Genomic DNA, 27,903 nt, shown 5'->3' on the forward strand with positions numbered 1-27,903 from the left:
CGACAGTGAGACACATATACTCACGAGCATTATCAGACCGGAATGTCTTGACAGACTCACCATACTGGTTTTCCACTAGAAGGATGAAGGTTTCTATAATATGAGGCACTTCGCTACGGTCTTTCAACAGATAAACAAAAGTACACCTTGAATAGTCATCTATGAAAGTCAGAAAGTACTGAAAACCACCACGAGAATGAATGCCTGAAGGCCCCCACACATAAGAATGAATCAAGGAGAAAGCTTTATTAGCACGACTACTTGAAATTGGATACGAAGCTCTAACATGCTTCGCAAACTGACACACATCACAAGATAACATGGAAATGTTTAAACTGGAACATAATTCAGGGAACAATTGTTTCAAAATCCCAAAAAGGAGATGACCAAGGCGTTCATGCAAATACAAAAATAACTGACGACACTCTTCCTTCTTCTTCTCTGTCCTGCTGACTGCTGAGATAAGGGCTGTGGCAAAGTGTATAGGAAGCCGATATAAACCATCAGACACCAAACCAATCCCAATCTTCTTCCCTGTCACTAAGAAAGACTCCCTTTTCCTGCCACAGATGTAAAAGAGCCATCGGCAAGGGACACACGTTCCTATCCCGATGATAGCTTGTAGTCATGAAAGAGTTTGGGGTTGCCAGTCATGTGATGAGTGGCATCGCTATCAACAATCCACTCTCCCATGCAAGAAGTACCTTGTTCACCTGAAACAGCCAGTGCCTGATTGACCTTCACCTCATCTGACGTGTCTGCCTGACCAACATCAATCTGGCTCAAATATGCTCGAAGCTCACGAATCTGTTCTGTAGAAATAGAAACTTTACCATCACTAGGATTCGTTGCATTCGAAACATGCTTCTTCCCACCAAAAGACCTCCCCTTACTATTATTCTTCTCTGGATGCAGGTCCCAACAAAAGTCCATAGTATGACCAAGTTTTTTGCAGTGTGTACATTTACAGGAAGAACGGGTAGTTCCCACAGAGGCACGGCTAACGAAGGCAGACCGTTCATTGTGAGACATGGGATCCCCCTTTCTCCCACTTATGACTAGCCTCCTCTGCTCTTCAGCTTCAACACGAGAATAAACATCTTCAATACTGAATGATTCGTCAGAGTTAAGAATCTGACTCCCTATATTCTCGAATTCATCGTTCAGTCCAGCTAAGAAAAGGAATACCCTATTCTCCCACTCCTTGACCATATACTACATCTGGTCTTGGGCACAACTCCATGTAACATCAGAATGGTAGTCAAGGTCCTCCCACTTAGATTTTAATGCTGCGTAGAAATCTGCGACCGAGAGATCCCCTTGTCGCAGAGCATACACATCCTTCATTAGTTGATAGACACGAACCTTTCTTTTCTTTTGACCATACATCTGCTCCAAAATAATCCACATATCCCTCGCAGCCTTCTTACGAAGGGGTTGAATATCTGAAGACACTGAATTAACAATCCAAGTTTTTACCTGGTTGTCCTCAAGAAACCATGTATCCCAAGCCATACTATCCACAGCAGGTTCGACCTTTCTACCATTCACATAGGCAATTCGTCTGCGACCAGCGATCCCCATAGTAATTGCAGCAGACCATCGTAGATAATTCTCCTTGGTAAGGCGAATAGTGGTGACTTGAACGGGAACATTCTCAGTTCTCACGGTCCCAACATCAGGCTGATCGGTATGGACTGTGGAGGAGGAAGACGAGTCGGCCATGATCACCAACAACAAACGGCTGACTAACAGAGGCACACAACAGCGGCAACCCCTGAGAACGGCACACCTGAGAGTCACCGATAGCAAGGATCAAGTCGGGCGACTCAGAGGCAGTAGATGATGCAGACGGCGCTGGAGCGATCAGCGGCACTGGGAAAAACAGTGATGGTGCTGGAGCAGAACGACGGCACAACTAGGGCACGGGCGGCAGAGGGCAGTGGCGGCAGAGGGCAGCGGCCAAGGAGCAGCGGCAGATACGGACGACGTTTGATTCTGATTTCCAGTACGAATACGAACCGTGAAAGCGTGGCCTATCGATCACAGAGGGCGGCGGCGGCGGCAGATTAATCTAAATTCCATGCCTTTCAGCAGCATGTAGATCTACTATGAAACTTATGACCAGACCCACGTAGGGGTGGAGCCAGGGATTTTATCTTGGAGTCACTATACATACACACACACACACACACACCTGCAATTTGATGAAGAAGGGTTAGGGTACCCATCAACCAGCTCCTCCTTTTCAGCAAAATGCGTAAAAAAAACTTTTAAAAACTAAAACTTATTTGAAAGGAATGAAACAAGTAAAGAACGTGGCATTGTTGATGTCATAAATCTAAAACTAATATAACTTTTGAAAATTTCTCATTTTGCAAAAATTTTTACAGGGGCCGAGTTGTAAATTTACAAAATATCTACATGAATTTTTTTTTTCTTCAAAAAAATTCAGTGGGGGGCATGGCCCCCACCAGCTCCACCCTAGAGCCACATCTGAGTTTCTTCTCCATGCCAACAATCAAACGTACATCTGATTTTTTTCAGACAACCAATGATCAGATCTACATCTGAGTTCCCAAAAATTGGCACAACTTAGATGTGCACCCATCTACACTCTGTCTGCAATTTTCAGTTTTATTTGAGTGATCATGAGAAAGGGACACTGCTGCACCATTGTTGCAGCAGCAACCAGATCTACTTGGTTTATCAATAGATGTTGGTGATTGTTGACGGTTTTTGTTGTCTGGGTCTGGATCCTTACCCGATTCGGTTTGTCCTAATTAGGACTACTTATATCTCTGTAAACCCTAATTTTTGAGTTAATGAAGTTTTGAAGAGAGAGAGTGTCTGGAGGCTAGTGGGCACCAGACCTCCTCACCCGTGGTTTTTCTTCCCTCGCGTTGAGGGTTTTCCACGTTACATCTGTGTGCTTTCTTCTACTCTCGTGCATATTTTGTTTCTACATGGTATCAGAGCCGTCGGACTTGGAGAAAACAAAATCTGTTTTTCTAGGGTTGTGAAGTTCCAACCCTGACTGCCGCCGCTACCACCGTCGCCGTCGCTACCACCACCGCCACCGCTGTCGTTGCTGCGCCGCCTCTGTCGCCGCACCGTGACCGCGACCGCCGCCGCTGTCGCTGCACCGTGACCGTGACCGCCTCCGTCGCTGCCCCGCCGTGGTCGTGACCGCCGCTGCTGCGTCACCGGTGTCGTGACTTCTGACGCCAACGTCTCGCCTCTGCCGACGCCGACGTCCGACGCCGTCGCCTGTTCTCGGCGAGCGCTGCCAAGCGCCGCCCTTTGCTTCTGCCGTGTCCCGCTGCTTCCGCTGCTCCCGCCGCTTCCGCCGTTGATCCCCAACTGCGTCATCTCCCCTCTTCTCTAGGTTACTGCTGCTGTGTGTGTTCTTTGGCAGCCACTTCTACCTGGTGATCATGGCTGACTCGTCTTCTTCTTCAGTCAATACTAATCTACCTGATGTTGTGTCTGCGCGGACTGATCATGTACCGGTTCAAGTTACCACCATTCAACTTACCAAGGAGAACTATTCCCGATGGTCTGCTGTGATTACTATGGGGATTGCTGGGCGAGGACGCATTGCCTATGTGAATGGGAGAAAGGTTGAACCTGCTGCAGATAGTCTGGCTTGGGATACATGGTTTCTTGAAGACAACCAGGTAAAAACCTGGATTGTCAATTCAGTGTCCCCGGATATCCAACCCCTCATTCTTCGTAAGAAGACTGCAAGAGATATGTGGATTATTTTGGAGCAGATGTATGGCCAAAAGAAAAGGAAAGTTCGTGTGTATCAACTTATGAAGGATGTGTATTCCCTGCGACAAGGTGCTCTCTCGGTTGTAGACTTTTATGCAGCATTCAAATCTAAGTGGGAGGACCTTGACTATCACTCTGATATTACATGGAGGTGTCCTCACGACCAGATGCAGTATATGACTGATAAATGGGAAAACAGGGTATTCCTTTTCTTATCCAGACTGAATGATGACTTTGAAAATATAAGGAGTCAGATTCTTAACTCTGACGAATCATTTAGTATTGAAGATGTCTATTCCCATGTTGAAGCTGAAGAACAGAGAAGGCTGCTTTCTAGTGGACGAAAGGGGGAAGAACAGTCTGCCTATGTTAGCCGTGCCCCTGTGGGAACTCCTCGTTCTTCCCGAAAATGTACACATTGCAAAAAACTTGGTCATACTAGGGATTTTTGTTGGGACCTGTATCCAGAGAAGAAGGATAGTAGGGGGAGGTCTTCTAGTGGGAAGAAGCCTGTATCGTCTGCAACAAGTCTGAGTGATGGGAAAGGTTCTATTTCTGCAGAACGGATTCGTGAGCTACGAGCATATTTGAGCAAGATTGATGTTGGTCAGGCAGATACACCAGATGAGGTGAAGATCAATCAGGCATTGGCTGTTTCAGGGGGAGAAGGTACTTCTTATATGGGTGAATGGATTGTTGACAGCGGTGCCACTCATCACATGACTGGCAACCCCAAGCTTTTCCATGACTACAAGCTATCCTCGGGAAAGGAACGTGTGTCCCTTGCCGATGGTTCCTTTACTTTTGTGGCAGGGAAAGGGAGTCTTTCCTTGTTAAATAATTTTTTAGTTCTTGATGCCTTACATGTTCCCCATCTTCCCTTAAATTTGTTATCTGTTAGTAAGATTACCAAGGAACTGAAGTGTGAGCTTATATTTTCTGAAAACCGTTGTGTTTTGCAGGACTTGGTGACAGGGAAGAGGATTGGGATTGGTTTGGTGTCTGATGGGCTGTATCGGCTTCCTATACGCGTTGTCACAGCTCTTATGTCAGCAGTCAGTAGGACAGAGAAGAAGGAAGAAGAGTGTCGTCAGTTATTTTTGTTTTGGCATGAACGCCTTGGTCATCTCCCATTTGGGATTTTGAAACATTTGTTCCCTGAACTATGTTCTAGTTTAAACATTTCCATGTTATCATGTGATGTGTGTCAGTTTGCGAAGCATGTAGAGCTTCTTATCCAATTTCAAATAGTCGTTCTAATAAAGCTTTCTCCTTGGTTCATTCTGATGTGTGGGGGCCTTCAAGCATTCATTCTCGTGGTGGTTTTCAATACTTTATAACTTTTATAGATGATTATTCAAGGTGTACCTTTGTGTATTTGTTGAAAGATCGTAGTGAGGTGCCTCACATTATTGAAACTTTCATCCTTCTAGTGGAAAACCAGTATGGAAATTCTGTCAAGACTTTTCGGTCTGATAATGCTCGTGAATATATGTGTCTCACTGTTGAAGAATTCTTTCGAAAGAGGGGGATTGTTCATGAGACATCCTGTAGTTATACCCCCCCTTAAAATGGGGTTGCTGAGAGGAAAAATCGTCAGTTGCTCAATGTCACCCGAGCCATATTGTTCCAAAGAAATCTCTTAAAATACTATTGGGGTGATGCAATCCTTACTAGTGTCTACTTGATTAATCGCATGCCTAGTCGTGTGCTAAAGGGTCGTACTCCCTACTCTATGCTTCCAGGGAGTAGTCAACCTTTTCACCTTCCTCCTCGAGTCTTTGGATGTGTGTGTTTCATACATAACCACAGCCCCAATGTGAAAAAACTTGATCCCAAATCTATTAAGGGCATCTTTCTTGGGTATTCTTCCACTCAAAAAGGTTATAAATGTCTAGATCCCACCACTGGTCGTCTTCACATTACCAAAGATGTCACATTCTTGGAACATGTCTCCTATTTTGGTGAGAATTCTCTTCAGGGGGAGAAGTTAATGTCTAAGGAAGAGTATTCTCCCACACAGGAAATTCAGTTTACAGACTTTATGGATTATAGGCGTCAAGAGAATCCTGTTGCCAAGGTGCTTGGCAACGATGAAGAGGGGGTGCTTGGCAAAGATGAAGAGGGGACGACTACTGATGTACATGAACAAGAGAAGGAGGGAGAGCATCCTATGGTGACAGAACAAGAGGGTAATCGTATGTTTGGACAGGTGTATTCCAGGAGAAGAGCTTGTACTGACAAGGTGATTGATGATGAGGAGGTTACACCGAATCCCAATCCTACTTCTTCCTTGGATGATCCAAGTCGTGTTCAGAAGCAAGATGTTGGAAGAGAAATTCAGACTGGAAAAGAAAAGTAGGATCTTCCTATTGCCTTGAGAAAGGGTGTCAGGTCATGTACCCAGCACCCTATTGGTAACTTCGTATCTTACTCTAGATTGAGCACTGACTATAAATGTTTTGTATCCTCCCTGGCTGTGGTTGTGATTCCCAGGAATGCTACAGAGGCTTAGGGTGACACTAAGTGGTCTCATGCAATGAAAGAAGAGATGAAAGCTTTAGACAGAAATCAGACATGGGAGGTGGTTGATATTCCTGAAGCAGCCCACTTGGTTGGGTCGAAGTGGGTCTACACTGTTAAGTACAAACCAGATGGGAACATTGAGAGGTACAAAGCACGATTGGTGGCCAAGGGGTTCAGTCAGAAATATGGGATCGACTACTTAGAGACGTTTGCTCCAGTTGCAAAGATGAAGACTGTTAGAGTTATTATTTCATTGGCGGTGCTGAAGGGTTGGAAGATGTGCCAACTTGATGTGAAAAATGCCTTTCTCAATGGAGATCTCGAAGAGGAGGTGTACATGAGCATGCCACCAGGTGTTGAGAAGCCTGGAAAATGCTGTAAATTGAAGAAAGCTTTGTATGGGCTGAAACAGTCTCTCCGAGCATGGTTTGAACGACTCAGACTTGTTATGAAGAAACATGGCTACAAATAAGGAAATGGAGATCATACCCTGTTTGTAAAGAGAAGAGAGAGTAAAGTTACTCTACTATTGGTGTATGTTGATGATATGATTGTTACAGGTGATGATAAGGAAGAGATAGCAAGATTAAAGGGTTTACTATCTACTGAATTTGATCTAAAAGATCTTGGTAAGCTGAAGTATTTCCTGGGTATTGAAATTGCTAGATCAGGTACAACTCTGGTACTTAGTCAAAGGAAGTATACCCTGGATCTACTGAATGAGACAGGAAAACTGGAGTGCAGACCAGCCTCTACTCCTATAGATGCTGGGCATAAACTTGGTAGCAAAGATGGAGAACTGTTGTGTGAAGAAGCTAAAAGGAGATATCAACGTCTAGTTGGCAAACTGATTTATCTCACTCTAACTAGACCTGATATCACATTTGTTGTAAATGTGATGAGCCAGTTCATGCATGCACCTACAGATATGCACTTGAAGGCTGTAGATAGAATTCTGTGCTACTTGAAGAAGAATACCAGAAAGGGACTTCTATATGTGCAACAAAGTTCTATTGAAGTTAAAGGGCATTCTGATGCAGACTGGCAGGCTGTGTTGACACCAGAAGATCTACTTCAGGGTACTGCGTCTACTTGGGGGGAAATTTAGTTGTTTGGAGAAGCAAGAGACAAGATGTGTGTTCCCGCTCGAGTGCAGAGGCTAAATATAGGCTGTGGCTACTGGGGTATCAGAATTGTATGAATATATGTGTCTCACTGTTGAAGAATTCTTTCGAAAGAGGGGGATTGTTCATGAGACATCCTGTAGTTATACCCCCCCTCAAAATGGGGTTGCTGAGAGGAAAAATCGTCAGTTGCTCAATGTCACCCGAGCCATATTGTTCCAAAGAAATCTCCTAAAATACTATTGGGGTGATGCAATCCTTACTAGTGTCTACTTGATTAATCGCATGCCTAGTCGTGTGCTAAAGGGTCGTACTCCCTACTCTATGCTTCCAGGGAGTAGTCAACCTTTTCACCTTCCTCCTCGAGTCTTTGGATGTGTGTGTTTCATACATAACCACAGCCCCAATGTGAAAAAACTTGATCCCAAATCTATTAAGGGCATCTTTCTTGGGTATTCTTCCACTCAAAAAGGTTATAAATGTCTAGATCACACCACTACTCGTCTTCACATTACCAAAGATGTCACATTCTTGGAACATGTCTCCTATTTTGGTGAGAATTCTCTTCAGGGAGAGAAGTTAATGTCTAAGGAAGAGTATTCTCCCACACAGGAAATTCAGTTTACAGACTTTATGGATTACAAGCGTGAAGAGAATCCTGTTGCCAAGGTGCTTGGCAACGATGAAGAGGGGGTGCTTGGCAAAGATGAAGAGGGGACGACTACTGATGTACATGAACAGGAGAAGGAGGGAGAGCATCCTATGGTGACAGAACAAGAGGGTAATCGTATGTTTGGACAGGTGTATTCCAGGAGAAGAGCTTGTACTGACAAGGTGATTGATGATGAGAAGGTTACACCGAATCCCAATCCTACTTCTTCCTTGGATGATCCAAGTCGTGTTCAGAAGCAAGATGTTGGAAGAGAAATTCAGACTGGAAAAGAAAAGTAGGATCTTCCTATTGCCTTGAGAAAGGGTGTCAGGTCATGTACCCAGCACCCTATTGGTAACTTCGTATCTTACTCTAGATTGAGCACTGACTATAAATGTTTTGTATCCTCCCTGGCTGTGGTTGTGATTCCCAGGAATGCTACAGAGGCTTAGGGTGACACTAAGTGGTCTCATGCAATGAAAGAAGAGATGAAAGCTTTAGACAGAAATCAGACATGGGAGGTGGTTGATATTCCTGAAGCAGCCCACTTGGTTGGGTCGAAGTGGGTCTACACTGTTAAGTACAAACCAGATGGGAACATTGAGAGGTACAAAGCACGATTGGTGGCCAAGGGGTTCAGTCAGAAATATGGGATCGACTACTTAGAGACGTTTGCTCCAGTTGCAAAGATGAAGACTGTTAGAGTTATTATTTCATTGGCGGTGCTGAAGGGTTGGAAGATGTGCCAACTTGATGTGAAAAATGCCTTTCTCAATGGAGATCTCGAAGAGGAGGTGTACATGAGCATGCCACCAGGTGTTGAGAAGCCTGGAAAATGCTGTAAATTGAAGAAAGCTTTGTATGGGCTGAAACAGTCTCTCTGAGCATGGTTTGAACGACTCAGACTTGTTATGAAGAAACATGGCTACAAATAAGGAAATGGAGATCATACCCTGTTTGTAAAGAGAAGAGAGAGTAAAGTTACTCTACTATTGGTGTATGTTGATGATATGATTGTTACAGGTGATGATAAGGAAGAGATAGCAAGATTAAAGGGTTTACTATCTACTGAATTTGATCTAAAAGATCTTGGTAAGCTGAAGTATTTCCTGGGTATTGAAATTGCTAGATCAGGTACAACTCTGGTACTTAGTCAAAGGAAGTATACCCAAGATCTTGGTAAGCTGAAGTATTTCCTGGGTATTGAAATTGCTAGATCAGGTACAACTCTGGTACTTAGTCAAAGGAAGTATACCCTGGATCTACTGAATGAGACAGGAAAACTGGAGTGCAGACCAGCCTCTACTCCTATAGATGCTGGGCATAAACTTGGTAGCAAAGATGGAGAACTGTTGTGTGAAGAAGCTAAAGGGAGATATCAACGTCTAGTTGGCAAACTGATTTATCTCACTCTAACTAGACCTGATATCACATTTGCTGTAAATGTGATGAGCCAGTTCATGCATGCACCTACAGATATGCACTTGAAGGCTGTAGATAGAATTCTGTGCTACTTGAAGAAGAATACAGGAAAGGGACTTCTATATGTGCAACAAAGATCTATTGAAGTTAAAGGGTATTCTGATGCAGACTGGCAGGCTGTGTTGACACCAGAAGATCTACTTCAGGGTACTGCGTCTACTTGGGGGGAAATTTAGTTGTTTGGAGAAGCAAGAGACAAGATGTGTGTTCCCGCTCGAGTGCAGAGGCTAAATATAGGCTGTGGCTACTAGGGTATCAGAATTGTTATGGCTGAAGATCTTATTGACAGATATTGGAATAGAGATTGAAGGGCCTATGAGGATGTATTGTGATAACAAGTCTGCAATTAACTTGGCTAACAACCCGGTTCTTCATGATCGAACAAAGCATGTGGAGATTGACCGTCACTTCATCAGAGAAAGAATTGATGCTAAGGAATTAACGCTACCATACATGAAGTCTGAAGACCAAACTGCTGATATCCTAACCAAGGCCTTAAGTGTAACTCCATTTGAAAGAAATGTATCCAAGTTGGGCATGTTTGATATGTATGCCCAACTTGAGGGGGAGCGTTGACGGTTTTTGTTGTCTGGGTCTGGATCCTTACCCGATCCGGTTTGTCCTAATTATGACTACTTATATCTCTGTAAACCCTAATCTTTGAGTTAATGAAGTTTTGAAGAGAGAGAGTGTCTGGAGGCTAGTGGGCACCAGACCTCCTCACCCGTGGTTTTTCTTCCCTCGCATTGAGGGTTTTCCACGTTACATCTGTGTGCTTTCTTCTACTCTCGTGCATATTTTGTTTCTATAGTGATGATCACATCTAGGGAGAATATCATGGCAGATAAGGGAAGTTGCACGATCTAATCTGTCAAATCACGTCCACAGTTGGCAACAGACTGCCCTAGATTCAAGACCATTCCCAAACCATGTTAAGAATGATGGAAGAGAAATCAAAAGAGTCAAGATTCATTAACCCTAACTGTCTCTTAACTAGAAATTAGTCAAAAGCTACAAAGAGGTCCAACATATTATGGGAAAATAATAAAAAGAACCAACGGCTAACAAATATTTTTAACTACTACCACTGTTTATAAATATTTCTTTCCACAGTAAAATAATTCTGAAAATTTGGTGGAAAGCAGAAACGTATTATTCAAGAAGAGAGAGAACATGGACAATTTTACATACAACTCTTGCATATTATGTTTTTTTTTTTTTAAACGAAAAATGTAGCCACCTTTAAGTATTTATGTGTTTGACTTCTTCCTCTCACTAAAGTACTGATTCTCAGTTTTCAGGCACAATACCAGCCCAACAAAGAAGAAGAACGAGGCAATCAAGGCCAATCACCAAAAGCACTCAAGAAATGTGCATTAAGGCAGAACACATAAATGTGTTAGACACCCATTTAAGTGTTAAGAGTGTTGACGGGTTTGGTTGTTTTGGGTCTAGGTCTGGGTCTGGACCCGATCCGCTTTGTAATGGTGTTGGGTTCTATTTATATCCTTGTAATCCCTCTTTTAGGGTTAATAAAATCTTTAAGAGAGAGAGTGTTTGGTTACTAGTAGGCACCAGTCCTCCTCACCCGTGGTTTATTCCCTCTAGTTGAGGGGTTTTCCACATTACATCCGTGTTCACTCTCTATTCTACTCGCTTTTACTGTTTCTACATGGTATCAGAGCCAGGTTGGAGGAATGATTGCATCGTCACTGTTCAGATTGGACGGAGGATCCCTTGTCACTGTTTGGAGGAAGATCCTCTGTCGCCCCTCTTTGCCACCGTGAAGTTCCGGTGGAAGCCCGACGCCTGCTGACCATCTTCCGCCCGAACCTCCGCCCGAACCCGACACCTACTGCTCTGTCGCCGACAGTTCCAGTGCTATTGGTGTCGCCCTGTGGAACCTATGGAGATCTGCCAGCGACCGCCTACTCCTGTGCATCGACAGAGGAGCGACGTCGCCTGTGCTGTCAAGGTCGCTCTCTGCCGCTGGCTCCAGCGTTGCCGTTTGTGCTTCCTGTCTCCCTATTTATGCTGTCGTGAAGTTCCGGCGTCATCACCTGCATCACCCACTGCCTGCATCAACCGGCGAGCTGGTTCAGCCCTAGTTTTGCTGTTGTGGAGTTCTTGCACAGCATCGCCCGCTGCCTCCATCGCCAGACCTTCCCTGCCATCGTCATCCAGCCCGACACCATGCTGCCGGGAAGTTCTGGCTAAACCTCCGCAATAGCTCCCTGCCGCTGATCGTCGTCCTGCTCTCGCCGCTCCTCTGTTGCTGCTTTGGTGTCGCCGCTTGCTTTGTATCTCTCTTTCGTTGCCTCCCGTCTTGTCCCAGCTTCGCCCGCTGCTCTTGTTGGTGGCCCCTGCCCACTGTTCTCGTCTGCATCGCCCAACACTGTTCTCGTCTCCAGCTCTGTAGTTGCCGCCATCCCTCAACGTCTACTCCACCTAGCGTCACTCGCCTCTAGCGCCATTCGTCCAGCCGGTGACTTGGTCTCACGGCGTCAGTTGGTCATCATCCTCAGCCAGGATTGCCATCGCTTGGACTGTTGTCTGTTTTTTGGCTGTTGTTGTCGCAGGAGCTGCGTCACCTGTGCCAGTCTGCTGCATCGCCGAGCTGCTGCAGTGAGGAAGGCATTTGCTCCTTTGCGCAGTGCTGTCGCTGCCTCTTCTCATGCCTTAGTGCCTATTTCCTTGGTTTTCTTCCTTTTTAGGGTTAATGACATCTTTAAGAGAGAGAGTGTCTGGTTGCTAGTGGGCACCAGTCCTCCTCACCCGTGGTTTTTTTCCCTCTAGTTGAGGGGTTTTCTACGTTACATCTGTGTTCGCTCTCTATTCTACTCGCTTTTACTGTTTCTACAAAGAGTAATTTAAATATTAAGAATAATTCAAGCACTCGAAATCTCAACAACTTCTGACGAAAGTGTGCATGTAGTAGGTAGCATGTACCTGTTACCTGGTTATGCTTATGCAATTCAGGTTTTCTCACAGAGATATTTTATTTCCTAATTTTTCTAAGTTTTTCTTCAGCTCTAATTTTTCTAAAATTTTTAATGTTTGTGCTTTAAAAAAAGGCTTTATGCATCTAAATTTGGACCCAAATGATATGGGTTATGTTATGTATTGAACAACATGACTAGTACATCTCATGTCAACTTTGCATGACACGTAAGTGTGAAGCATGCCAAGGCATTTTGTGGAAGTACTTTCATCAACTTCATTGATTAATTGACAATTGAAATTCAAAGATATTTTTCATAATCATGCATGACCTGGAAAGCATCAATTAGATAGGGCAGCTTACTTTGTCAATGAGAAGTCCCTTTGTTTTTTGCGCTTTCAAGTTAATGACTAACTCTCTCCCATCAGCCAAGGAGCCAGTGACTTTATGAGAATTTGGAAAGCTTTCATTGCATCTTCCCATAATTATAAGTGGGCACCCGACTGACACATCTGGCAATAGTGTTGTGGATACCTAGACAAAAAGAAAATGTGACAAATATGTGATTCCACAAAAAGTTAATTAGCTGGAATATTAAGAACATTGCACAAACATTAAGATAATTTATATGGAAAACCAGTTGGAAGTCCCAAAGTAAAACATAACATTTATATTCAGACACACTATCATGGTCTTATGTAGAGATATCTGTCACAAGGAGCATCAGGTAATTTCTTGCATTGTGCCCACCTATTTCAAAAATGGGTGTGGATATGGAAAACGGGTTTGCAGGGTATGCTTTTTTCCTGCCTCTCACTTTCTCTCGTAAATTGCAGAAGGGATAGGTGATGCCTGATTCCTCACCTCTGCTGGGGCAGTCCATTCACTATGTGGGAGTTAGCTGTCACAAATTGGCAACTTCCACCTCTCCTTCTGTCTAAGAAAAAAATGGTCGGAGGGTGCTAGATGTCACCCTTTCCCCTATGGGTGTGGGAAAAAGAGGGACACATTGTTTGACATGTCACTCCTTCCCATTGCCTGCAAGGAAAGGGGAAGAGGTGAAGCCTAGCCCTTTCTCCTTCCCTCTTCTTTTCCTCAATAATAGAGAGGGAAAGGAGTTGTGTTAGGTTTTCATTTAATCTGCAGCCAAATAAAAGAAGTTCCATTGATTAAGAGTTGTCACCCAAGAATCAAGTTGTTTGGAATCCAAAAAGGGGACATCAAGGAGAAGTGGATATCTCTCCAGGTTCCTAATTGCTCTGCATATGTGCCAACACCTCTAACGTATCAAATATTTCATCTCTTAAATATTTCATGATCTCATTCACAAGGAAATATACTTATGCGAACTAGTGAGCCACCATATCCTAATCTCCTTATCAAATGGTCATTAAAAGTAAATGAAAAATTGTGATGAACTGCAAAAATAATCCATTTTACAGAAGTAAATATTTGAATTATATCAATTAGAAAAACATGAGTTCGCTATCAGGTGTACAGTAAACAGAAAAGTGTAGTTATGTTGGTGATTTCAGTATTATCTACTCACATGATTGGCCCTTAACTAAAAGCGGAGGCATAGTAGTTATGAATAAGTGGATTCTGTTTATCAATCAAGACAAGATCATGGAATTTTGAAACTATATGCTACAAACCTCATAGAAGTCACCTAGAGATTCAAATTGAGGGACTTTATCTGACCATGATCCATGAACATCATGGAAATGCATGAAGAAACTAGATAAATAGTATGGAAAAGAGCAGTTGAGGGACAAACCTCCAGTGAATCTAGATGGCCAAGTGTATCAATACTAACATTGGTGAGCAAAGGAGAGGATGTGGCATTAAAAAATCTCTTCATCTGCAATGTGATAGTACCTAGGGAGAACAAGAAGAACATGAACAAAGATCTGAGATCCAAGAAGATAAATCCAATATGAAACACATTTTTCAATACATTGACCAAGAAGAAGTAAAAGGTCCCACAGATCAGAGAATTGAGCACATTGCAATATATAGCTAACTAGTAGGAAGTCTTAAATGAAAAAAAAAATGTCACTAAACCTTTTCAATCAATCTGTCCAAAAGGATAATATTCAGTTATATCTAGATAGTCACTTGTCTGTTTTCAGATATCTCAGTTTTCTCTCATGTTCCTGCCTGCAGTCAAGTTCACAATTACAGTATGCTGGATTGTGGCAAATCAGTGCCAATTCTTGTTAAAATGGCCACAAAGCTAGTTAAAACATTAGTGTGAACCAAGAATTCAGTCTGTCACCTAGCCTATTCTGAATGATAATAAAGACAAAAGAGAAACAACCAGAAAAAAGTATCCAGCATCCACAAACCTGTTTTGTAAGCAGCATCATAGTGTCCCCTACCAATTTGTGCTAACAATCTCAAGAAGTAGTGGTTACAGTAGAGTCCTGGAGAGGAATGTAAGGTTTTGTCAGAATTAAGGATATAATGATTACAATCCTGAAAGGAAAACACCAAATGAAAGAACAAGAAGCAGTACACACATAAAAATTGAAGCATTACAAGAACAAGAAGGAATAAAAAAGCAATCACCAAGTTATCTTGAGGATAAAAAGAGAATATGAATATACATACATACATATATATATATATAGAGAGATATATATATATATATATATATATATATCTGTGTGTGTGTGTGTGTGTGTGCACAAAGCTTTATCACAGGAATAATCCCAACTATTGCTCCCTGACAACTTGAACAAAAAGGCATGCAGATAATGACAGAAACAGTCAATGGACCACATTAAAAATATTAAAATGTTATTAAAAGATTTCGGTGTTGATAACCTTTCCACACAATTATTTTCAAATCTCATAATACCAACAGATATTTCTTACTATTAAAATTAAAGTAACCTAGGCCCTGCCAGTTTCACCCAAAGAATCAAGCTTACTGGTTGAGGCCACATCTTACATGTTTTTGTGTCTAATGAATCATCTTGACATCGCATAGAGCATATTATCGGCATAGGACAGATCACATTATGTGCTAATTACGCAGGCCATCTTATATTGTGCATGTAGAGACACCTCTCCTGAATTCAGAATCTGGCTTCTAACACCTTCAAACTCATCATTTAAACCAGCTAAAAAGAGGAACACCCTGTTTTCCCATACCTGAGCTACATAAAGTGCCTGATCTTGGGGACAATCCCAAGGAATATCAGAATGATAGTCAAGCTCTTCCCATTTGGCTTTCAAAGCCCCATAGTAATCTGCAACAGAAGAGTTCCCTTGTCGAAGGCCATAGACAGTCTTCACTATTTGGTAAGTACGAATTGTCGTTTTATTTTGGCCATACATTTGCTCTAAGACTACCCACATGTCTCTTGCAATCTTCTTTCGAAGGATAAGGGGCTGAATATCGTTGGAGACGGAGTTGACAATCCAAGTTTTCACTTGATTATCCTCAAGAAACCAAGTGTCCCATACACCACTTGTCTTTGCCGGTTCAGGGTTCCTTCCGTCGATATAGGCAATCTGACCGCGGGCAGCAATCCCCATAGTCATAGCAGCCGACCATGGAAAATAGTTCTCTTTTGTAAGTCGAAGAGTAATGACCTGAGCGGGAACATTCTCAGTTTTAAAAACCCCGATTTCAGATTGATTGGTGTTAACGGTAGACGAAGAAGAGGCTGCCATAATCTCAGGCCAGTCCAGCAAAGGGCACGGGCGGCGGTAAAACACGGGAGGTACCGGCGACAACAGGAAGCACCAGCGGAAGCAGGAAGCAGACGTCAGGGAGCAAGTCGCGGCAGCAAGCGCGACGTCAGGGAGAAGGTCGACGGCAGTGGAGCTGGGGCGACGTCAGGGAGCAGCAGCAGAGGGCGACGTCAGGGAGCAAGGTCAACGGCGGCGGCAGCAAGAGCGACGTAGCCGATTGGAAACGGTGGTGGCAATGATGGCGGCGGCGGTGATGACGACGGTAGTGGCAGCAGCAACGCCGGGTGGAGAAAACACCACTATCACCAAAAAAGTCCCAACCTCGCTGGCTCTGATACCATGTAGAAACACGAACACAGAGAAAGAGAAAACGAGGAACACAATGTAAAGTGGAAAAACCCTCAACAAGAAGAAAAAACCACGGATGAGGAGGAGCTGGTACCCACTAGCCGCCAGACACTCTCTCTCTTAAGATTTCATTAACCTTAAAGATTAGGGTTACAATGATATAAGTATGCCCTAATTAGGACATACTGGATCGGGTCCAGACCTGGACCCATACACCAATATCCGTCAACACTACCTATTATCGACATCTGAAAATGTTGTCTGCTATCCACGTCTGAAAACATGGAGGTTATTGTTGCTGTAATCAGATTTTTATGTTGACCGTGTGGGGCAGAGTCAATCTACTGCTTGTGGATATAATTTGACGTGAGGAGCAGAATGATCTACAGATCGTGGATATGAAATCTATAAGTTGAGGTCTCATTAGTTGTGGACTACTGCTAATCGTGAAGTTTTTGCTTGTGTTGCTATCGGCTGAAATTATTTTGTTGAGTTGCTGCCTGAGTTAGTGCCTATGTTGCTGCTTGTTTTAGTGAATTTCTGAGTTGATGATTAGAGCCATAAGTGTGTTCCAGATTCTTCTATGTTGTCGTGCCTTGGTTGAAGTTAACTACTGCACCTTATACATACATATTGTGAGTACAATTCTGGTTGGAATTTTACTATGGCTGATGGTAATATGTCGGAGGGTTCCAATGACTACAAGATGGCTGGAAATTCCTTCTCATATGCCTGCACGACTGTGATAGACTCTTCCTTCTCTGTTGGTGCTCCTACCGATGACCCAGATATGATGTGGATGATAGATTCTGGCGCCTCCAGGCACTGTTGTAATATCAAGCTATCTCCTGTATTGGGCAGCGGTGATATTTATCTCGCACATTTAGGCACTATTACCCACGTGCTCTATGCTCCACAGTTTCATGTTAATTTGTTATCTGTTAAGCAGCTGGCTATTGATTTAAAGTGTAGAGTCATTTTTGACCCTGGTACATGTTCTTTTCAGGATTTACTAACTGGGAAGATGATTGGTGGCAGTCATGAACGTGAGGGTCTCTATTTCTTGTCTGTCCCAGTAAATGTTGCTGCATCTTCATTTTCCTCAAAGCCTTCTCCTTTTCAGTGGCATCTCAAACTGGGTCATCCTTCAGTGTCAAAACTTCGTCGCATGCTTCCAGGTATTACTATATCAGAGTCCTTATGTGATGCTTGCCAATTAGGCAAACATACACAAAGTAGTTTTCCTTCGAGTCAAGAACCATCTAGTCAAAGTCCATTTGATCTCCTTCATGTGGATGTGTGGGGTCCTAGTCGGGTTCCTTTTCACTCTTGTTTTCGGTATTATCTTGTTTTGGTTGATGATGTTACTCGAGTCAGTTGAGTATTCTTGTTACGGAAAATATCCGAAGTCATATGTATTCTTCCTAAATTTGTCAAGGAAATAAAAACTCAGTTTGGTTTCATTGTCAAAAATATTCGCACTGATTACGCTCTTGAATTCAAATCTTCTGTTCTACTTCAGTTTTATGTCAATCATGGAATTCAGCCTCAATATACTTGTCCACACACATCCCAACAAAATGGTGTTGCTGAACGCAAACATCGACAACTCCTAAATGTGGCCCGTACCCTCATGCTGCTTTCTCACATGCCTGCCTACTTTTGGGGGGATGCTATTCTTACTGCATGTTACCTCATTAACAGATTACCCTCGTCAGCCATCCAAGAACATATTCCCATTCAACTTTTATATCCAAATCGACCACTATTTCATATACCTCCCAAAGTATTTGGATGCACTTGCTTTGCACATATCCTAGGCCCAAACAAAAACAAACTTGCTGCCCAAGCCATCAAATGTGTATTTATTGGATACTCTGCCAATAAAAAATGATATAAGTGCTTTGATCCCCAGACCAAGAAAGAGATTATCAATGCAGATGTTACATTCTTTGAGTCTCGTCCTTATTTTTCTCCTTCGAGTCCTCTGTCTGAGATGCCTATACCTGTTCCTCTTCCCATTCCACCAGTGTCCCTTGAGTCCTTACCGCCATCTCAACCTATGTCATATGAACGTTTCTTTGATCCTCCATTGGTTTACACTCGTCGTCTTGGTCCCTCTTCCAACCGCCTACCAGCGTCTTCTCAAGAGGTAAACTCCACTAATCAGACTGATTCAGGTTTAAATGATGAACACTATGCAGATGATCTCTTTATTGCTATTCGTAAGGGAAAACAACAGTGCACACTACACCCGATTTCTAATTCTGTCTCTACTGACCATTTGAGTACAAGTTTGGTGCAGTTTGATCGAGCTCTGTCTAGTCACATGGTCCCTTCTTCTCACCATCAAGCTCTATTAGATTCACGGTGGCGACATGCCATGCTGGAGGAAATGGATGCTCTTATCTCTCGAGAGACTTGGGAATTGGTGGATCCACCGAGGCACTGTGATGTGGTTGGCTCCAAGTGGGTGTTCACCATCAAGTATCATTCTGATGGTTCAGTTGAATGATTCAAGGCACGTCTTGTCGCTAAAGGATATACACAGACTTATGGTGTCGACTTCTTTGAGACCTTTTCACCCGTGGCTCGATTGGGCTCTATTTGACTTATTATATCTCTTGTTGTCCAGCGACAATGGCCTTTATTTCAGCTGGACGTGAAAAATGTTTTTCTATATGGAGATCTTTCTGAAATTGTCTATATGGAGCAACCACCTGGTTTTGAGAGACAGGGGGAGTGTTCCAAGGTATGCAAATTAAAGAAGGCTATTTATGGGCTTAAATAGAGTCCTTGTGCATTGTTTCATAAGCTATCTGAGGTCTTATCTAAATGTGGCTTTCGTCGGTCTCAACTTGATCACTCATTGTTTATCAAGCAAGGTACATCTGGTATAGTGACATTAATTGTTCACGTTGATGATATTGTTCTCACTGGGGAAAGTGATCAAGAGATAGCTCAGACAAAGGAGTTTCTTCAGAAACACTTTGTCACAAAAGACCTTGGACAACTCCGTTATTTTCTTGGTATTGAGGTGGCCCGTAGTAGTAAAGGACTTGTGGTATCTCAGAGAAAATATGCTTTGGATCTTCTGCAAGAAACAGGTTTATTGGGAGCTAAACCTGCAACTCTCCCCATGAACTCTCACATTTATTGAATCAGAGTTTTTTGACTCTAAATCTTACAGATCTCTAATAGGAAAACTGTTATATTTGACTGTCACTCGTCCTGACATTAGCTTCGCTGTGAATAAACTAAGTCAATTCATGGAGAAACCTAAGAAAGTTCATTGGGACGCTGCTCTAATGGTTGTCAGATACCTAAAATCAGCCCCAAGAAAGGGGTTATGGTTCAAAAAGGGAGAAGGTGTTGACATTGAAGCATATAGTGATGCTGATTATGCAGGATCTGTAGATGACAGAAAGTATACTACAGGTTTGTGTCTTTGTGGGAGGTAATCTTATTTCTTGGAGGAGCAAGAAGCAGAATGTAGTGGCTCGATCTAGTGCTGAGTCGGAATATAGGGCTATGGCTCAAACTGCGGCTGAAATGTCATGGGTCAGATCATTACTTTTCGAGTTGGGTGTTTCAGTGAATCTCCCAATGAAGAAGTACTGTGACAACAAGGCGGCTACCTATATTGCTAACGATCCTGATTTTCATGAAAGGACAAAACATATTGAAGTGGATTGCCACTATGTTCGGGATTTAGTTCAAGAAGGAATTATTAGTACTATTCATGTCTCCTCTGAAGATCAGACAGCTGATATGTTCACCAAAGCTCTTCCCATAGGCGATTTCCTGAGAGGTTGTAACAAGCTAAGCATGATTGATATCTATGCTCCAGCTTGAGGGAGAGTGTTAAAGAGTGTTTCTGCAATATTAGAAAGTCGAATAGTAGTTCTTTAAATATTTTCTTATATTTAGTAGACTGATTTTGTAATTGTTATGTTGCCAACCCTAATCTCTTTTAATATGAGATTAGGGTCACGTGAATAAGCAACAAAGTGTTTTCCTCTCTCTCTCTCTCTCTCGTCCCCTTCTTCCTCCAATATTCAACAGTTCAAAAGGAATCTTCCAAAATATTATTGGGGAGATGCGGTCATTACTAGTGCCTATTTGATTAATTGCATGCCTAGTCGGGTGCTAAATGGTCGTACACCTACTCCATGCTTCCAAGGAGTAGCCACCCTTTTCACCTCCCTCCGCGGGTCTTTGGATGTGTATGTTTCATTCATAACCACAACCCAAACGTGAAAAAACTCGACCCCAAATCAATTAAGGGAATATTTCTTGGGTATTCTCCTACTCAAAAGAGATATAAATGTCTAGATCCCACCACTGGTCGAGTTTACATTACCAAGGATGTCACGTTCTTGGAACATGTATCTTATTTTGGTGAGAATTCTCTTCAGGGGGAGAAGTCAATGTCTAAGGAAGAGTATTCTCTAAGTCAAGAAATTCAGTTTACAGATTTTCTGGATTATAGGCGCGAAGAAAATCCATCTATCGAGGTGCTTGGAAAAGAAGAAGATCGAGGTGCTTGGAAAAGAAGAAGATGGGATGTCTATTGAGGTACATGAACAGGAAAAGGAGGGAGAGTGTCCTACGGAGACAGAAAAAGAATGCAATCGTTTGTTTGGGTAGGTGTATTCTAGGAGAAGAGTTTGTATTGACAAGGTGATTGATGGTGAGAAGTCCACTCCGAATCCCAATCCTACTTCTTCCTTGGATGACCCAAGTCATGCTCAGAAACAACCCGTTGAGAGAGAAAGTCAGACAGAAAATGAAAAGGAGGACCTTCCCATTGCCCTGAGAAAGGGTGTCAGGTCATGTACCCAACACCCTATTGGTAACTTTGTATCTTACTCTAGATTGAGCACTGACTACAAATGTTTTGTATCCTCTTTGTCTGTGGCTGTGATTCCCAGCAATGTTACAGAGGCTCAGAGTGACCCCAAGTGGACTCATGCTATGCAAGAAGAGATGGAGGCCTTAGACAGAAATCAAACATGGGAAGTGGTAGAGATTCATGAAGCAACTCATTTGGTTGGGTCAAAGTGGGTCTACACCATTAAGTACAAACCAGATGGGAACATTGAGAGGTACAAAGCACGTCTGGTGGCCAAGGGGTTCAGTAAAAAATATGGGATCGACTACTTAGAGACGTTTGCCCCAGTTGCGAAGATGAAGATTGTTAGAGTTATTATTTCTTTAGCGGTGCTGAAGGGTTAGGAGATATGCCAACTCGATGTTAAAAATGTCTTTCTCAATGGAGATCTCGAAGAGGAAGCGTATATGTGTATGCCCCTCGATTTTGAGAGACCTGGAAAATGCTGTAAACTGAAGAAGGCTTTGTATGGGCTGAAACAGTCTCCCCGAGCATGGTTTGAACGTCTCAGACTTGTTATGAAGAAGCATGGCTACAAACAAGGAAATGGAGACCATACCCTGTTGTAAAGAGGATGAAGGGTAAAGTTACTCTACTGTTGGTTTATGTTGATGATATGATTGTTACAGGTGATGATGAAAAAGAGATAGCAAGATTAAAGGGTTTACTATCTGTTGAATTTGATCTTAAGAACCTTGGCGAGCTAAAGTATTTCCTTGGTATTGAAATTGCCCGATCAGGTATGACTCTTGTGCTTAATCAAAGGAAGTATACCTTGGATCTATAGAAAGAGACAAGAAAACTGGGATGCAGACCAACTTCTACTCCTCTGGATGCTGGGCACAACCTCGGTAGCAAGGATGGAGAACTTTTGTGTGAAGAAGCTAAAGGGAGATATCAACGTCAAGTTGGTAGATTGATATACATCACTCTGACTAGACCGGATATCACCTTTGCTATAAATGTGATGAGCCAGTTTATGCATGCACCTACGGATGTGCACTTGAAGGCTATAGATAGAATCCTGTGTTACTTGAAGAAGAATCCTGCCAAGGGACTTCTATATGTGAAACAAAGGTCCATTGAAATTGAAGGGTATTCTGATGCAGACTGGGTAGGCTGTGTTGACACCAGAAGATCTACTTCAGGTTACTGTGTCTACTTGGGAGGAAATCTAGTTGTTTGGAGAAGCAAGAGACAAGATGTTTGTTCCCGCTCAAGTGCAGAGGCTGAGTATAGGGCAGTTGCTACTGGAGTATTAGAGTTGTGACTAAAGATCTTGCTGACTGATATTGGGATAGAGATTGAAGGACCTATGAGGATGTATTTGCAAGTCTGCGATTAACTTGGCTAACAATCTAGTGCTTCATGATCGAACAAAGCATGTTGAGATTGACCGTCACTTCATCAGAGAAAGAATTGATGCCAGGGAGTTAACATTACCATACATGAAGTCTAAAGACCAAACTGCTGATATTCTAACTAAAGCTTTACGTGTAACTCCATTTGAGAGAAATGTATCCAAGTTGGGCATGTTTGATATGTCTCCTGGGTTGGGCATACTTATACCATTGTAAACCCTAATCTTGTGGTTAATGAAGTTTTCTAAGAGAGAGAGAGTCTGGCAGCTAGTGGGCACCAGACCTCCTCACCCGTGGTTTTTTCCCTCTAATTGAGGGTTTTCCACGTTACATCTGTGTTCAATCTTCGTTTCTTGTGCGTCTATTATTTTTACACTACGCAATTGCATTCGCATGCTAGAAATGATAACTGCTTAGGACAAATGAGGTGGGGTATCGAGTCGAGTATCTTCTCAACCGCAATTGTGCATTAGAAAGCATCCTAGAATGATAACTGCATAGGACAGCTACAAGCCAATCACGGATCGAGACAACTCTCTGTGGGTTTGGCTAAGTTTTGAAAGATGTGATTGATTAATGTGAATTTTTTGATATGTTGCATATGCATTGTCGTGGGCATGATGCAAATGAATGAACTTGAAGGGTAGTTGTACTCGTAACGGTCTTCTTCACTTCACGGTGAATGTACTTTGGAGGTGCTGGAGTAGTGCCATCGATATGTCCATAGAGTCTATGACTTTTAATGAATGGGACAATTTGACGTTTCCAAGTCAAATAGTTACTATGATTTAGTTTTTGAGAGATAAGTTGGGAGAGAAAGCTGGAAGATAAAAGGGAAGGAGCCGGCTGATCCATGACTGAAAAGAGGGGCAAGAAATACGAAGAGGGATAATAAAAAAGGGATGATTAGGGCAGCGGCAGAAATTATGGCAAATCACGCCAGAAAGGAAGATTTAGGGCAGAAACTGAATTTAGGGCTAATCATGCCAGAAAAAGGGGATTTAGGGCAGATTAGGGGAAATCACATCAGATTAAAAACACTCACCGGAGGAAGCTGACTGCTGAATATAGGACTATTGCTACTGGAGTGTCAGAATTACTGTAGCTGAGAGTTTTACTAACTGATATTAGGATAGAGATTGAAAGACCTATGAATATGTACTGTGATAACAAGTCCGCAATCAATCTGGTCAACAACCCTGTGTTACATGACCAAACAAAGCATGTCGAGATTGACCGTCACTTCATCTGGGAGAGAATTGATGCCCGAGAGTTGATTCTACCATATATGAAATCTAAATACCAAACTGCTAATGTTCTGACTAAACCCTTACCTGTGACTCAATTTGAGAGAAACGTATCCAAGTTGGGCATGTTTGATATGTGTAGAAAAGTAAAAGCGTAAAGAACAACTGATGTAACGTGAAAAACCCTCAACAAGAGGGAGAAAAAACCACAGGTGAGCAGTTCGGTGCCCACTAGCAGCCAGACACTCTCTCTCTTAATTCTTCATTAACCTACAAGATTAGGGTTTACAATGGTATAAGTATGCCCAAACAAGGACATAATGGATCAGGTCCAGACCTGGACCCATACATCAAGATCCGTCAACACTCCCCCTCAAGTTGGGTATACATATCAAACATGTCCAACTTGGATACATTTCTCTCAAATGGAGTTACATGTAAAGCTTTAGTTAGAATATCAGCAGTTTGGTCTTCAGACTTCATGTACGGTAATGTTAACTCCCTGACACCAATTCTTTCTCTGATGAAGTGACGATCAATCTCAATATACTTTGTTCGATCATGGAGTACTGGATTGTTAGCCAACTTAATGCAGACTTGTTGTCACAATACATCCTCATAGGCCCTTCAATCTCTATCCCAATATCAATTAGCAAGATTTTTAGCCACAACAACTCTGATACCCCAGTAGCAACTGCCCTATATTCAGCCTCTGCACTTGAGCGGGAGCAGACATTGTAGCGCGCGGCGTTTGGGGCATCGGGTCGGGTCCAGATCCGGACCCGAACCCAAGCTCGTGAGGAGCCCGACGCGAGGGCCCTTCTCCCTCGCGTCTCCCTTTTCTTCCTCGTCGCCTTCTTGCTTCCGTGTCGCCCGTGTGAGACCAGGAGGAGGACGAGGGAGCAGTGGCGACGCTTGAGCCGGCGGAGGAAGGAACGGCGACAGCGGCGTCGGTGTCGGCAGTTGGGTAAGCCCTCAACCTCTCCCTAACTCTTCCTTCTTCCTTCTTCTCCTCCTCCCTCTCCCACTGTCACTCGTCTCCCTCTCCCATTGTCACTCGTCTCCCTCTCCACCGAACGACTCTCCTCACTCTCCACCGTCTCTCTCTTCTCTCCCGTCCTCTCCCCTCACTGCCTTCTTTTCCCCTTTTGACCGAACCCTCTCCCCATTTTCTGCTCGTTTTCTATTTTCTCCAATCAAGCACTTTCTCTCACTGATTTTTCACTATTCCATCACTGTTGGATCCGTTTTCAGCTTGGGGATTTGTCATCCCCCTCGTAACAGCAGTTAGAGGAGGCCTTGGTAGTGGAGGCATTGGAGGATTTTAGCAGTTTGGGGACCACTTGGGCGCGTGAGGTGGCTGCCGGGAGGATTACAGCACTTTAGACCTTCAATCGGGGTGAGCAAGGCGAAATTGAACCTATTTTATGATATATTTTTCTTTGGAACGCGTATAATTATTGTTTGAGCATGCTAGAGCTTAGAATTGATTATTTGGAACACATGTTAGTGATTTCGTTTTTGGGGGAAAGCTTGCGATTATGTTGGGAAGCGAAGATTCATATATTGGATGATCATTTAAGCATGATGGATTAATTTTCGAAGCATTAGGGGAAACATGGTAGAGTTTGTGATGTTGTGGGGAAGATTTAGGACTGTTTTAGTGAGCTTGTAGCACGCGTTTTTGTGAACGGGTGCATCTTGGAGTTAAATAGGGATAACGTACATAAGTTGGATGTATCTTTGGGGTAGACGCCTTGATTTAAGAAAAAGGGAGTTTTGAGAAAGGCGTTAGTGATAGACGGATTGATGGCTTTGAGTTTTGGCATCTATTGGATCATGGGATCCTAGGATTCCATGCCTGGGCAAATGTGTGATTGTGTGCTCCTAGGATCATGGGATCCTAGGATTCTACTGTGACTTGATTGATTGTCTTATGAATGAGTATATGTATGTTTGTTCATGCTTTGATATACGATATGAATTGTTTTGAAAGATTATTAGTAGTTGATTTGAAAAGGTTACGCATTTGCATGTGCATGCTAGAATTGATATCTGTTTAGGACAGATGAGGCGAGGTATCGAGTCGAGTGTCTCCTCGACCCCAATTATGCATTAGAAAGTATTATAGAATGATAACTGCATAGGACAGCTACGGGTCAATCGCAGATCGAGACTACTCTCTGTGGTTTGACTAAGTTTTTCAAAGATATGATTGATGTGATAATTGATACGAATGTTGTGTTTTGTTGCATATTCATTACTGTGGGCAATAATGCAAATGAATGGATTGAAGGGTAATTGTACCCATATTGTTTGACGGTTAGCTATGACTGTTAGTGTTATGTGTAGACCTCGTGTGGAGGCAACTGGAGGTGTGAATGCACTCGTGGAGTGTACCAACCTCATGAGCTAGCCAGTCAGTTTGTGAATGCATTATTCTAATGATAATAATGAATGATTAAGAGATGAGAGGCCAGTGGGATGTGGCTGTGTGTTTAGGAGACATCCCGTTCTCGCCACTGGTCTCGCCTGTCGGAGCGCAGGCGGTGCAAGGCCCCAGGGTACTGTTGTGTGTTGTGCTTGGAGCGTTGGGCTCCCGCATTCCCAACCTGGGTGTCCTAGGGAAGGCTGAGTATCTCTCCTTGGACTTCACACATCCATGGATGAGTGCTCTACCGCTGCAACAGATGAAATGGATCCATACTGTTATGGGCCACCACAGGGGTTGTCTCTCGGCTGTAGGCCGCCCATGGTGTGCACGTGCCTGTGTTGCACCCACAGGAACTGTTAATTCACTAAAGTTAATGAAAATGTAATGTAGATGATTGTATATGTGACTGATGTGCATGTGATGGATATGAAAGCATGTGATTGAATTGTCTACTGTGGCCATTGAATGGCTTGTACGTGTCGTGCTCTGATACGACATAATGATGAATGATTTTGAAAATTGTTTTCTGATTTGAGCCCTATTTAAGAGGGTTTTGTATTTTCCTGGCCTGTTGCCATACTGCGAAGGTTGAGCCTTCAGTTGTTTCTTTTTCAGGTTTTGGCGGACCCGGGGCAGCAGGTTGAGCAGATGGCTTCACTCACGTCCTACCGGGGAGGTTTTGGGTTTTGTTTTCTTGTTTAGTGCCGGCGCGTCTTGGTTCATTTGTATTGATGTCTTGTTTTTGTTAGACATCAATCATATGGTTGGAGCATTTTTGTTATACATAGATGTGATTTTGTATTATTTGAAATGATCATATAAATGAAAGTTCGCCCTATTGTTTTGAATTGCTTGGCTCATCGTCTTTTGAACTGTTGCGTAGTCGCACCTCGATGCTTTATGTTTAGAAAAAAAAAATGTGTTTGAGTGTCAAAGGTCGGGGTGTGACAAGAATACCCTTCAATTTCTATAGACCTCTGTTTCACATATAGAAGTCCCTTGCCAGGATTCTTCTTCAAGTAGCACATGATTCTATCTACAGCTTTCAAGTGCACATCCGTAGGTGCATGCATAAACTGACTCATCACATTTACAGCAAAGGTGATATCTGGTCTAGTTAGAGTGAGGTATATCAATTTACCAACTAGCCGTTGATATCTCCCTTTAGCTTCTTCACACAAAAGTTCTCCATCCTTGCTACCGAGTTTGTGCCCAGCATCCAGAGGAGTAGACGCTGGTTTGCATCCCAGTTTTCCTGTCTCCTTCAGTAAATCCAAGGTATACTTCCTTTGATTAAGCACAAGAGTTGTACCTGATCTGGCAATTTCAATACCAAGAAAATACTTAAGTTTGCCAAGATCCTTGAGATCAAATTCAGCCGATAGTAAACCCTTTAATCTTGCTATCTCTTT

At 42.9% G+C, this 27,903-nt stretch overlaps 1 protein-coding gene across 2 annotated transcripts in view; it reads right to left on the reverse strand.

The window, feature by feature from the left end:
- LOC116257954 (uncharacterized) overlaps positions 1-27,903 on the reverse strand; it is a 106,814-nt gene that overhangs the window by 15,975 nt on the left and 62,936 nt on the right. For both annotated transcript variants that reach the window (XM_031634981.2, XM_031634980.2), the window contains 3 exons: positions 14,851-14,928; positions 14,280-14,380; positions 12,866-13,036 (listed from right to left, as the gene is read on the reverse strand). In XM_031634981.2, the coding sequence (XP_031490841.1) occupies positions 12,866-13,036; positions 14,280-14,380; positions 14,851-14,928 (350 nt within the window). The remainder of the gene's footprint in view (positions 1-12,865; positions 13,037-14,279; positions 14,381-14,850; positions 14,929-27,903) is intronic.

Source organism: Nymphaea colorata, chromosome 7 (genome assembly GCF_008831285.2).
Source record: "Nymphaea colorata isolate Beijing-Zhang1983 chromosome 7, ASM883128v2, whole genome shotgun sequence".
In the NCBI taxonomy this organism is placed as follows: Eukaryota; Viridiplantae; Streptophyta; class Magnoliopsida; order Nymphaeales; family Nymphaeaceae; genus Nymphaea; species Nymphaea colorata.